Here is a 13,793-nt window from a genome sequence, read left to right as displayed (position 1 = left end):
TTCCTCAGTAAGCTCTATGTTTATACAGGTATGAGCCTCATTTGGGGGGAAATGATTGCATACAGAAAACATTTTCATCCTTCCACCTCTAAGAAAAAGTTTCAGGCCCTGGTGGCACTTGTTTCATATGAACATCCAGACTATAATCTATGTATAGTTACCACCATCTTTACTTTTAAAGAGCTTAACATCCATATATATATACCAAAGCAGTAGGCTGAATATTTTCCCTTACATAGTTTTCTACCAAATTGGAGTTAACTTAATCTTATCGTAAAGTGCAACATAGGCTTTGCAAGACTTATGTTTGTTGACACATGAAAGAGAAGGACTGCTCAGCAGAACTGTCCTGGAGGCACTGCAGTAAGAACTGGCTCTACCTGATAGTGAGGGCTCCAGTCTCCATGCAGGAGGAGGGTCCCTGACAAGTCTGGCTTTTCTTTGTGCCCAGATCTCAAACATATTGTAGGTCTTCTCACTGATAAGTCTGGACACAAAGCACCAGCAGTAGAGAGGGCCAGAGACTAGTCAGTGAGCACCTCTATGCCATGACTCCCCCATGCTCATGCTGACCTTGGAAAAGGAATCAAGAAGCCTTAGTTTGGGAACAAAAAAAAAATTATCGGGAACAAAGCAAACATTATCTACCTCGTAAGCAGTGGTAAAGTTCTTGTCTAGGCTAAATCGTGCAAAAATAGGAGATGAGGCCTCCATACATTACTGCTGAGATTATTTACTATAACTTTAAATTAAAGTAATACACAATGGCTTCTTCCACACAAGGACAAGCTTTGCACAAAAGTTTCTCAAAAACCAATGATGTCCCCAGTTCTAGGTTCACTTTAAGAGGCTTAAAAAAAAAAAAACCAAACCTTTCCTATGTCAAAGCCAGGGTAATAAGGAAGTCAGGGTAAGACACCCACTATCTGGAGTTCCTGGAAGAGAAACCTCTAGAAGCTGGTAGGTGTGCGCACATTCAATGCATGGGATTTGAGATTATGGGTCCATGGTGGCTGTGTCTTCCCTTCCATCACTGGGATGTCCACCTTGGGTGGCTTTAAGGTTGCTGGATCTTCAGCCATTTGGGTGGCCTGCACGTGGATCAGTTCCTTTGGAGAAGGTTTGTCAGCTCCTCAGTAGGGCTGCGTGGCAAAACCTCCAGAATCAGACTTCTGGAAGGATCTTGGTCCAAAGAAGCTCCATTTTTCTGCCGAGTTTCTGTCTTTATCCCTACTTCCAGAATCCATGGTGCTAGGATTTGTGCCAGGTAAGGCTGTGTAAGAGCCAGAAGAGAACAAGTCTCTAGGCTTCTGCTTAGGGGAAGAGTGGAGGGTGCTGCTGGGGGTAGACTGGGCTACGGCCAGCTGCTTCTCTTCTCTCATTCTCTATCCACTCTGTAGTTTTAGTTTGTGGAGTGCTTCTGCCACTCAAAGATACTTGGTATCCTAGGTGGTAGGCCATTGTGGGGTGTGTAGCCAGCATCTGTTGCTCAAAACACTGAATACTCTCCTGGGTCTGTTTTGTGATGAGAGAATTCATGACGACACAGGTGGCTTTAGCCTTCACCATGGGGACCTTGTCCATACTGTCAATAGCCAACAAGGACACACTGGCCTCTCTTTCCTCCACTAGACACTTCTGGTTGCCTCAAAGCCACTGAAAGACTGGGATCCAGGAGCTCTTCCTATATAGATAGATTTCAGAGCTGAGTCCCTGCCACCAAAGTGAAATGATATGATGATTACACTGAGAGATGTTAATGAGGAACAGTGTCCAAGTGCTGCAAATTAACTAAGTTGCTTGAAAACAGTTTATACATTTCAGAGGTTCTATTTCGCTGCTGCAGAGTTGCGTGCAGCCCAAGTTCCAGCACTAAAGAGGCTGTGAGGAACCACATCTCTCTAGACTAGAGGTTGCGGTGCAGTAGGGACCCAAGCCATGGTGTGATCTGCACTGTGTCAGTCATGGCCCTAAAGGACTCGGGCACTGACCAGGGAGAGTAAACTCAGTAACATCTATTAATAATGACTTATATGTTCATTTTACAAAACTATAGAGTAATACAATTTCACTTAAAAAACAATCCACAGTGCAACAGCTTATTTCTGTAGAGTTAAGAATGTAAAATGTAGAATTTTGCAGATTCCCCACGTCTGTATTTATAGTACCACAGAATAATAAATGGTACTGGTTATAATGTTAACTAGTTAACTAGCCAGAATATATTCAAGTAATCAGGACACTTTAATGTACCAATTACCATAGTTCCTTTCTGATGTTTTATACACAGGATAGGAATATAGAATCATAAGGGGGAAAAGAATTGAAATAGCAAATTTAAGAATCTTGAGATTGTGATACATGATAATAAATATACCATAGACACAAAAAGTTTCCAAAATAAAATAAAGTGCCAAGTCATAATCTCATTAGCTTAGCTTTTGAATTAGCTTAAATACCTACATCTTTTAAAGTGATAATGTTGGGATGTTGCCCATAGCGCATCAAAATTTCAATTTCTTCTGAAGGATCTCTCTTATTTTTGTCAATGATCTAAGAAATAAGACAAGACAAATCTCAGAGGAAAATAAATTATGTTTTTTGTCTACGTATTAATGGTATATTTTCAATTTGGTTATATTTTTGAGCAAATGCTTAAAACTCAAGAATGATACTTGACTCATATTATTTTAACAGATAAAAATGTCCTATAACCAAAACAATAATAAAAAGACCACTTTCTTTAACATTATATTCCATTTAACTGAAGCTATACTAACTCATAATGTGATCCAAATGTAATAGTAATTGTCACAATTACTCAATCTTAACATACTGCCTTAAGATAAAACTATTCAAAAGCAAGGCATTCGTGCAATACAATGTTTCTCCAAAATAAATCTTGGAAAGAAATTCAAAATGAAAATATTAAGTCTTAAGAGGTTTTCCTCATTATCTTATCTTTGCAATCTCCACTAGCTCCATCAGTTAATGTGTCACTTAAGTTACATATATCCATCAGTTAACGTGGCACTTAAGTTACATATATAACCAAAAAAAAGTTAGGTTCAAGGACAATACCTTCACTGCAAATTCCATATTTGTAACTCTATGTATGCATCGCTTGCAAACAGAGTAGGAGCCAACACCAATATCTTCTTTTAATTCATATACTTCACCAAATTGTGCAGTATTTCCATTTATCTGTTTTTTTAAAGTGAAATACTAAGAATAATGAAATATTTTCACATTTTTATCTTTTCTTCTAAATATATATACTATGGGGCAAAAGTAGGTTTACAGTTGTGAGTATGCAAAACACAGTTTATTCTTGTATTATTTATTATTGTATTATTTTCCATACAAACAACTGTAAATCTACTTTTACTCCACACTGTATTCATCTTGAATCTTTAAAAACTCATGAATAATCCATTCTAGAAAAGTTTTCTTAGTATTTATAAATGGCTTAATTAGATCTGAGCTGATCTTTAATTGTAGGCTTTCTAGATCCCCAAAGCCAACAAAATAAATAAACTAGCTTACTTATCACCATTATATTTTCTTGCCAAAAGAGATTACTAAATATAATTAAATGTTACTACTGTCTAATTTATTTTAAAACATATGGAGACATCTTTAATTCATTATTATACAGAGAAATAAAGTTAAAATCGCTTAAAAATTATTGTAAATTCATTAGAAATAACTGAAGGAAATAATTACCCCTAAACTAAATAATCTGATTAAGTGAAATTTACCTGAATAATTGATAATACATTTGCACTTGTGATAGGAGTGATTTTATATTCTTCTGCAATAGAAGTTGAAACAAAGCTGAATCCTTTGAAGAGTTGATGAGCATTAGCACTGGCTGGCAAACCAGGAGAATCTAATGTCCAAATAATTGTATTTAATTAAAATTACACAGACTTCTATTATATAAAATGTCAGCATTTCTTTGAATATAAATAAAACCATTAAATGTTAGTATCAGACATACTATATTATTTATTTGATTTATTGTACATTGCCTGTCGCCCCATACTACTATGCAAGCTACATGTGGATTGCAATTTCTGTTTGTTCTGTTCACTGCTGCATCCTCACTGGTGAATACATTGCAGGTATTCAATATTTGTTGACTTAGTATACAAAACAGTTTCCACTAAAAGTAAACCTCATTAAATTCTAAACTGTAAGAGTCAGAGTGATATATCTCATGTCTTACCTCCTATCCTATTAGCATGTGAAAAGACTTTTAAAACAAAACAAAGAAACCTTTTAGCCTTCACTCTAGTAGTCCCTGTTTCTCTGATAAATATTTCCCATTTAAAGCCTGTACTTGAAAGGTGCCCAAGCAAAGCTCTTTGTAGAATCCAAATTTCCATAAGGGATAAACCAACCCTATGCAACCATATAATTCTTTTAGTTTTTACTTAAGAAGCTAGTTTACTTTTTAACCATCTAATTGAATAAAAAGCCCTGATGTTACACATAAACATGCATTACCTTTAGGTGTTTTTGCAGTAAATTCAGGATCAAAACAAAAAGTATCATCTGGTTTTCCAGAAGCAGGTTTGAAAGGAGGTTGAATTTCTCTTTTATATAATTTCTAGAAGCAACAGAATAACACAAAAATATAATAACACTTTAAAAATTATTATATTTTGTAAGGGAAAGCAAAGCATAATACTCATAGTCCTTAACAGAAGAATCAAAATTTCATAAATGAAATTTCAACAAGCTTCAGATACCTATTAACCAAATTCTAAAAATTTGAGAAATAATGTACAGAATCAAGTGACACCAGGAAACACAGTAGTGATGTCACATGCTGCATTTACAAAGAATATGATGTTGGGTTTTGGATATAAAATATTGTCTTGAATTTTTGCTGGTAAAATAATCATGCAGAATATGTTGCAATGTTGCCATGGTGAAATAACTAACAATACTCAAATATTTCAAAATTGATAATTAGACCATCTTTAATAACTTTATATTTCACTTAAAATATTGTTTTCACATAAAAATATTCATCAAAGGTATTACATAGGGCTCTTATTATAGAATTCAAAATTTTAATCTTGCCTTACAATCTAACTTGCTAAAATTTATATGTTTATGAAAGACATAACATCTTGCAATATATGAACATCTACTTTTTTGGGGAAATCTACGTTTTTTTAAAGCTCACAGACCCATAGAAGAGGAAACTTAATAAAGAATTACTTAAGTAATTTTCATTTATATTTATATAAACATTCCAGTCTTTTTTTTTTTTAATATATCTTTATTGATTTCAGAGAGAGGAAAGGAGAGGGAGAGAGAGAGAGATAGAAACATCAATGATGAGATAGTCATTGATTGGCTGCCTCCTGCACGCCGCCCCCCACTCGGGATCAAGCCCGCAACCCGGGCATGTGCCCTGACTAGGAATCGAACCCCAATCACCTGGATCCTAGGTCAACGCTCAACCACTGAGCCACGCCCAGCTGGACTTTTTTTTTTAGTTAAGAGCAATGAACATAAACTGTTCAAATACAAGAACAATGGAAAATAAGAATTTCCAGCTTGCTTAGGTAAGAGAAAAAGGAAAAGTAGAGAAGCATTAAAAAAAATTATAAGGGGCTACAAAACACCAAAAGAGGGATGTACACAGATATGACAAAGGGGGAACTCCCATTACCATGTCAACTGAGTGGCATTTTAGGGTCTTAATACTAATAACTTACAAAAAAAAAAAAATGTAGCCTTCTAAAATGTGTTCTATAAGCCAGATGAAATAATGAATTGGTCAGTGAATAGTGGTTCTCTACCCATTCCCTAAAAATCAGGAGAGATTTTTTTTGAAAAAACTTTCAATACCGATATTAGAGCTAGAAAATAAAAAAACACTTACCTATGATGATTGCTAGTACATAAAACACATAAAGATGTGTTGTGAAACAGACAACAAAAATGGGTTTTTGTAAGGAAAGTTTATTAGAATAGGGAAGAATATTAACCATACTTAACAGGTAAAACAAATGAGAAACAAAAATTTACTAAATAACAAAAATTTAAGAGTTGTAACTTAAAAAAATTCTCTACAAGACTTAATAGAAATTCACAATGTTTCTTTTTCATGTCCTCTCAAAATTTAATGAAATACCTGTACAAAAACATTCACTTCTTAAGAAATTTAATTTGTCTTAACACATGACAAAAAATCACTTGAAATTAAATAACATCTTAGATTCTTTAGAATTAATTTTCTATAAGAATCTGTCCTATCATTCATCCCTTTTCCCCATTCCCTTCCTCATCCACATTCTCCAACCTAGAATAGGGAAGAATATTAACCATACTTAACAGGTAAAACAAATGAGAAACAAAAATTTACTAAATATCATCCACACATGTACTGGTTTCAGGTATTTTTATTTAAAGGGGTAGCATATCATAGTAATTACCTTGAACCCTAAGATATGTGGATGAATTTGCAAACAACACAGATGGATCTTGAGGGTGTTACACTAAGTGAAATAAGTCAGCCATGAAAGGACAAAATCTTACGATTTCACTCATAAGTGAAATATTTAAAAAATGAACAAACAAAACAATAAGCTCATACATACAGACAACAGATTGGTGGTTACCAGAAGGGAAGTGGGGGAAAGGTGAAATGGGTAAAGAGGTTCAATTATATGGCAACAGATGGAAACCAGACTGTTGATGGTGAGCATGCTATAGTGTATACAGATATCAAATTATGTTGCATACCTGAAACTTATTAACCAATGTTATCCCAATAAAAAAATCTCATACTGATAAAACAAATGCATTTAGTTAACCAGCAAAGTTCCATATATTACCATTTACTCTTCAGCTTTTGCTCATATTAAAGTTACTCAGTAACGAACCTCCTACGGAACTTACATTCCAGTCAATATTTGCAAAGAAATTATGTCTTTTGATTTCCTCAACTCCTTCTGAACCTATAAAAACAGAAAGACATTTTACTGCTATAATTTTTTCATATCTTTATACCTGGCTTTCAAGCTGTTATCTATAAAGAGCAGTATACATATTTTACACATTCCTTGTCATGAAAAGTTTATGATTTCCCACCTGATATTTTATTAATTGCTTCTTTCAATTTAATATGAAAAAATAAATAATATTCATATTGAAGCCCAAAGAATAAAATAAAAGATTGAAATGCCTTTTAAATCAAATTAAATTCATGGATGATATAACATTAAATTTTAAGTACATTTTCTTGTCTTCATAACTGAACTTATGATCTCATATCTATATGCCAAATTTAAAAAGTACAACATAATAATAAAGTGACACTGAAATTTTAACATAAAGGCATAAATAAGATAGATAATAGGATTACATCTGGATCCAGGGTAAGGTTAACTGAAAGTGGCCCAATAATAAGCAATTATGGAAACATAATATTTACCTTGAAGAACATTGGAAAGACAAAATAATTATCTTCAAGTGTCTAAAAGGATTACTTATACAATTCTTTGAACTCTTACAAAAAAGGAAATTCATATGATATACATAATGATATATATTAAACAGACCTATGGAATAACTAGACCACTGCATTTTTAATAACATACATAACAGAATTTATTGGAATATTTGCATATAAAAAATGCAAAGTTCTAGGTATAAATATATAGCAGCAGTAAAAGAACTTAAGCCAGAAAACATAAAGTTATAATTATCATCCCAAAGCATGCAGTATATTGTTACAAAAACTAAGAAAATAATCAATACCCAATCTATTTGCTGGATTCCTTTTAAATAACATCCTTAGAAGACTTTGTGCTTCAGCACTAAGAAACTGAGGCATTCCAAGTTTTGCTCTGGAAAATAAGATTTTAGAAAATTTCAATAAAATCTAGCCACACTTTTAAATTTACAAATCTCAAAAAGAATTTTAAAGAATGTTTTCACAGTGGTAAATAATGTCCCCTAAAGCATAGAAGAAGGAAATAAGACAGTATGAAAAAATGTTCTTTCATGTCAATTTAAACCCACAAGTTTTTCAAAACTGAAAGCAAGAGCACTTGATAAAATCCAGCACCCATTTATGATAACTCCCAGCAAAGTGGGAATAGAGGGAACATATCTCAATGTAATGAAGGCCATATAGGACAAACCCACAGACAACATCATACACAATGGGCAAAAACTACAAGCATTTCCCTTAAGATTGCGAACGAGACAGAGGTGTCAGCTTTCACCACTCTTATACAATACACTACTGGAAGTCCTAGCCACAGCCATAAGACAAGAATAAAAAATAAAAGGTATCCAAACTGGAAAAAAAAGTAAAACTCTCATTATTTGCACATAACATGATAATATATATAGAAAAACCTAAAGATGCGACCAAAAAACTACTAGAACTGATAAATGAATTCAGTAAAGTAACAGGACACAAAATAAATATCCAGAAATCAGTTGCATTTTTATACACCAATAATGAACTATCGAAAAGGCAAACTAAGAAAACAGTCCCATTTACATTGCTTCCAAAAGAACAAAATACCTAAGAATAAATTTGACTAAGGATGTAAAATACCTGTACTAAGAAAATTATGACACTGAAGAAAGAAATTGAAGAAGATACAAATAAGTGAAAAAATATACTATGTTCATGAATAAGAAAGCATGTTCATGGATAAGAAAAATTAACAGCATTAAAATGTCATTACTACCCAAAGCAATCTACAGATTCAACACAATTCCTATCAAGAGACCAATAGAATATTTCACAGAACTAGAACAAATGTTTCAAAAATTTGTATGGAACCACAAAAAATTCCCAAAAAGAAACAGCGATCTTGAGAAAAAAGAGCAAAGTTGGATGAATCACCCTATGTGATATCAAACTATCTTACAAGGCCATAGTAATCAAAACAGCAAAGCACTGGCATAAAAACAGACATATAGATCAATTGGACAGGTTAGAGAGCCCAGAAATAAATCCACACCTTTATAGTCAATTAATATGTAACAAAGGAGGCAAAAAGATACACTGGACTAAACATAGTTTATTCAATCAATGGTGTTGGGAAAATTGGACAGATATATGCAAAAAAAATGAAACTAGACCACCAACTTACACCACACACAAGAATAAATTCAAAATGGATTAAAGAACAAGATGGCAGAGTAGGTAAACGCAGTACCTGCTGCCTTCCACTACCATAACAAAATTACAACTAAAATACAGAACAATCATCATCCAGAACCTCTTGAAATCTAGCTGAACATAAGTCCTACAACTAGAAAATTAAAGAAGAAGAGTGGAGAATGGTAAAAGGGTGGAGACTCAAGGCAGAATCTGACAAATCCTGGAAACCAGGAACCCGGGACTTGGGTGCAGCAGTTTAAAACCTGGAACGATCTCTCGGCTGGTGATGTTTCCTGGAGGAGCAAGGTGACCCAGCCCCACATCAGGTGACCCAGCCCAGGGTTCCAATGCTAGGATGAGAAGTTCCCACAACTTAGGGCTATAAAAACCAGCAGGAACCGTGGCTGAGTGATTTGGAGGCTACTGGAGTCCCAGGCAGTTCCCATTAAAGGCCTGGTGCATGGACTTAGATGCACTCGCTCTGAGCTCCAGTGCTAGGCAGCAGCTTGAAAGGAATCTGAAACATTGGGCGAGGAACAAACTTGCCTGGAACCATGGAAAGAGCTGGAAGGGCAGCTTTCCCCCAGACAGAAGTGCTGGCAGAGGCCAATGCTCCTTTGACAAACCCTCCACCCATACAGCCTGCAGGCAAGAGCAATATCTGGATTTCCATCAACCTGGCTCACACTTTTTGCCCCGCCCTGGAGATTCCCAGAGACCCCACCCTTCCCTATTTCTAAGTTCATCAAGGCCATTTCCAGTGGCTTTAACATGAAAGTGACCTCTCTTCCTTCAGGCTAAAACTTTCTTAAAATCTCTCAAATAAGCAGCAGCTGGCCTCAGAATACCCCATATCTCTCGGTAAGTGGTCCCAGACCTGGCACTAGAGGCAGCCTGCATTGGTTCACAGCCTGGCTTCTCCTGGACACTTCCAAGCTCAACAGAAGTAACAACCATCTACAGTTTGCAGTGTAGCACATGTTAGGTGGCCCAGAGGAGGGCACACACAGAGGCTGACTTTGCACTTCCTGAGAGGCCCCAGAGACAGTGCACCTGTTGGTCAGACTCAGCCACTCTGGATTACAACCCTACCACATCCACAACTAACACATTCAAGTGGTGGACTCAGTAAACACCAAACCCCCACTGAAGTAAATCCTGTTCCATAGGGGTGTCTCCCGCACAGCAGCTCTTTGGCTATAGTTGCAGCTGGTCCTCACAGTTGATTGGCCTGGGGGTCAATTCCTCCCAGTGATGCCAACAGCAACCAAGGCTCAACTACAATGGGACAGTGCACACAATCTACACAGGGGAAAACCTAGAAAGATCAGCTCAAGTGATTGGGGAGACTGAGCCACTGGGCCCTACAAGACACCTACAAAACAAAACCACTATACCAACTCCAGGAAATGTAGCAGTTCTACCTAATACATAGAAATAAACACCAGGAAGCAGCCAAAATGCAGAGGCAAAGAAACATGTCAAAAAGGAAAGAACAGAAGAAATTTCCAGACAAAAAACTAAATGAAATGGAATCAAACAAAGTACTAGATACGGAGTTAAAAACAATGGTTATAAGGATGCTCAACGAACTTAGTAAAACTTTTAAGGAAACTAGTGAGATGATCAACAACATACATAAGAATCCGTCAGAAATGAAGGCTACACAACTGAAATGAAGAATAATTTATAGGGAATCAACAGTAGAGCAGAGGATGCCGAGAATCAAATCAGCAATTTGGAATATGAGAAAGCAAAAAACACCCAACCAGAAGAGCAAAAAGAAAAAAGAATCCACCTCGCTGGGTGTGGCTCTGCAGCTGAGGGTCGGCTGAGGATCCAGGAGATCTCAGTTTGATTCCCAGTTAAAGCACATGCCTGTGTTCTGGGCTCAATCCTCAGTTGGGGGCATGCAGGAGGCAGCCGATCAATGATGACTCTCATCATCATTGATGTTTCTATCTCTCTCTCTCTCTACTTTGCTCTCTCTGAAATCAATAAAGATATATTAAAAAATAATAATAATCCAGAAATATGAAGATAGTTTAAGCAGTCTCTGGGACAACTTCAAGCAGCCCAACATTTGCATTATGGGGATACCAGAAGGAGAAGAAAGAAAGAAAAGAAATTAAAAACCTATTTGAAAAAAATAATGACAGAAAACTTCCCCTACCTGGTGAAATACTCTTGCAAGTCCAGGAAACACAGAGTCCCAAACAAGAGGAACCCAAAGAGGCCCGGCCAGGCATGGCTCAGCCATTAAGCACTGACCTGGGATCCAGGAGATTGCGGTTTGATTCCCAGTCAGGGCACATGCCCAGGTGGTGGGCTCGATCCCCAGTGGGGGGCATGCAAGGGGCAGCCAATCAATGATTCTCTCTCATGGTTTTATCCCTCTCTCTCCTTCTCCCTTCCTCTCTCTGAAATCAACATATATTTAAAAAAAAAAAAGAGGAACCCAAAGAGGCCCACACCAAGACATCATAATTAAAACGTCAAAGGTTAAAGACAAACAGAGAATCTTAAAAGCAGCAAGAGAAAAGCAATTAGTTACCTACAAGGGAACACCCATATGACTATCAGCTGATTTCTCAACTGAAACTTTTCAGTCCATAAGGGAGTGGTAAGAAATACTCAAAGTGATGAAAAGCAAGGACCAACAACCAAGATTACTCTACCCAGCAAAGCTATTATTTAGAATTGAAGGCAAGATAAACAGCTTCACAGATAAGAAAAAGCTAAAGGAGTTCATCACCATCAAAACAGTATTACATAAAATGTTGAAGGGTCTTCTTTAAGGAAAAGCTAATAAACAAAATAAACTGACAAACAAATTAGACCCAGACACAATGAAGCATGCAACAGACTGTTGTATCTCAGAGGGAAGAGGGAAGGGGGGTGGGGGGTAGGAAAAGATTAACCAAAGAACTTACATGCATATATGCATAACCCATGGACACAGACAATAATGGGGTGAAGGCTTGGGGAGGGGGTGGAAACAGGGTGGAGAAGGTCAAGGGGGGGGGAAATGGGAAACCTGTAGTATTTTCAATAGTAAAGATACATTTTAAAAAATGGATTAAGACTTAAATGTTAGACTCAAAAACCTAAAAATCTTAGAAGAAAACACCGGCAGTATAATCTGGTACACTTCTCATAGCAATATTTTTTTCTGATTTGTCTTCTTGGGCAAGGGAAACAAAAGAAAAAATAAACAAATGGGACTATATCAAACTAAAAAATTTTTGCACAACAAAGGAAACCATTAGCAAAATGAAAAGACAGCCCACTGAATTGGAAAACATATTTGCCAATACACCTGATAAGCCTTCATATCTAAAACTTATAACAAACTAATAAAGCTCAACACCAGAAAAAAAACAAACAATCCAATTAGAAAATGGGCAAAGGATCTGAGTAGACACTTCTCCAAAGGGGACATACAGATGACCAATAGACATATGAAAAGGTGTTCAATGTCACTAATAATCATAGAAATGCAAATTAAAACCACAATGAGATATCTCATGCCTGTCAGAATGAGTATCATCAATAAATCAGCAAACAGCAAATGCTGTCAAGGATATGGGGAAAAGCGAACCCTCATACATTGTTGGTATGAATGCAGATTGGTGCAGCCACTGTGGAAAGCAGCATGTAATAATTCAAAAAATTGAAATGGAACTGCCTTATGATCCATTGATTCCACTTCTAGGAATTTATCTGAAGAAATCAGAAACACTAATTTGAAAGAATATATGCACCCTTATGTTCACTGCAGCATTATTTACAATAGCCAAGATTTGGAAGCAGCCCAAGTGTCCATCAGTAGATAAATGGATAAAACAGCTGTGGTACATTACTAGTTCGTAAAAAAAAAGAGAAAGTAAAAGGAAATCTTATCCTTTGCGACAGCATGGATGGACCTGGGGAGCCTTATGTTAAGTGAAATAAGCCAGTCAGAACAAGAAAAGTACCATATGATATCACTCATGTGGAATCTAATGAACAAACTGAGCTAACAAGCAAAATAAAGACAGACTCATAGAGAGCAGGCTGACAGTTCAGGGTGGGGTTGGGGGAGTTGAAAGGATTGAGCAAAAAAGAAAAAAGAGATAAAAAGCTCATGGACACTGAAAATAGTGTGGTGATTGTGGGTAGGGTTGGGTGGAGGTGGAAGAAAGTATGGGGGGAAATGGTGACAAAAAAAGAAAAAAAAGAAAAAAAAACTGAAAGCAAGAAATTTTTCCCATAAGAAAAAAAATAGTGTTTACACTTACTTTAATATCATATTCATGGTCTCATTTCTGTCTTTACCTTGAAATGGCAGTGTACCAGTAAGCATTTCAAACTAAAACAACAAAAACAAAAAAGAACACAATCAATTTAACACAACTTAGAATATAAAATAAGATTCTTTAGGAAAAAAATTGAGACTTGTAATACATGTTCAGCAAATCACAGTATGTCAAAATAGGAGCAGGAAAACTAGGTCACTTAAGGAAATACACTTCTGGTACCTCACTATATATAACTTAACTGATAGATAACCTGTAGCAAATGAAACCAACCAACTTTTTTCAGTCCTATTGGATTTGGTTACTAGAGAAATCTGGAAATAAACACAGTTTTAAAAAACAAA

General features: G+C 35.9%; 1 protein-coding gene and 1 pseudogene across 3 annotated transcripts in view; both read right to left on the bottom strand.

Annotated features, from left to right (window-relative positions):
• Nucleotides 1-13,793, bottom strand: part of RPS6KA6 (ribosomal protein S6 kinase A6) — a 209,590-nt gene that overhangs the window by 70,495 nt on the left and 125,302 nt on the right. For both annotated transcript variants that reach the window (XM_081126032.1, XM_081126031.1), the window contains exons 10-16: nucleotides 13,432-13,502; nucleotides 7,786-7,874; nucleotides 6,925-6,983; nucleotides 4,513-4,615; nucleotides 3,762-3,892; nucleotides 3,082-3,204; nucleotides 2,464-2,553 (exon numbers count right to left, since the gene is read on the bottom strand). In XM_081126032.1, coding sequence (XP_080982158.1) covers nucleotides 2,464-2,553; nucleotides 3,082-3,204; nucleotides 3,762-3,892; nucleotides 4,513-4,615; nucleotides 6,925-6,983; nucleotides 7,786-7,874; nucleotides 13,432-13,502 — 666 coding nt within the window. The remainder of the gene's footprint in view (nucleotides 1-2,463; nucleotides 2,554-3,081; nucleotides 3,205-3,761; nucleotides 3,893-4,512; nucleotides 4,616-6,924; nucleotides 6,984-7,785; nucleotides 7,875-13,431; nucleotides 13,503-13,793) is intronic.
• On the bottom strand, nucleotides 951-2,263 carry LOC308551647 (putative monooxygenase p33MONOX pseudogene; annotated as a pseudogene). The gene is made up of 2 exons: nucleotides 2,254-2,263; nucleotides 951-1,646 (listed from the first exon to the last, which is right to left on the bottom strand). The product of its transcript is annotated as a putative monooxygenase p33MONOX pseudogene (transcript).

Source organism: Miniopterus schreibersii (assembly GCF_964146895.1).
Source record: "Miniopterus schreibersii genome assembly, chromosome: X".
Lineage (NCBI taxonomy): Eukaryota > Metazoa > Chordata > Mammalia > Chiroptera > Miniopteridae > Miniopterus > Miniopterus schreibersii.
Note: the sequence above shows the minus strand (reverse complement) of the source record. Positions and strands in the feature narration are given on the sequence as shown.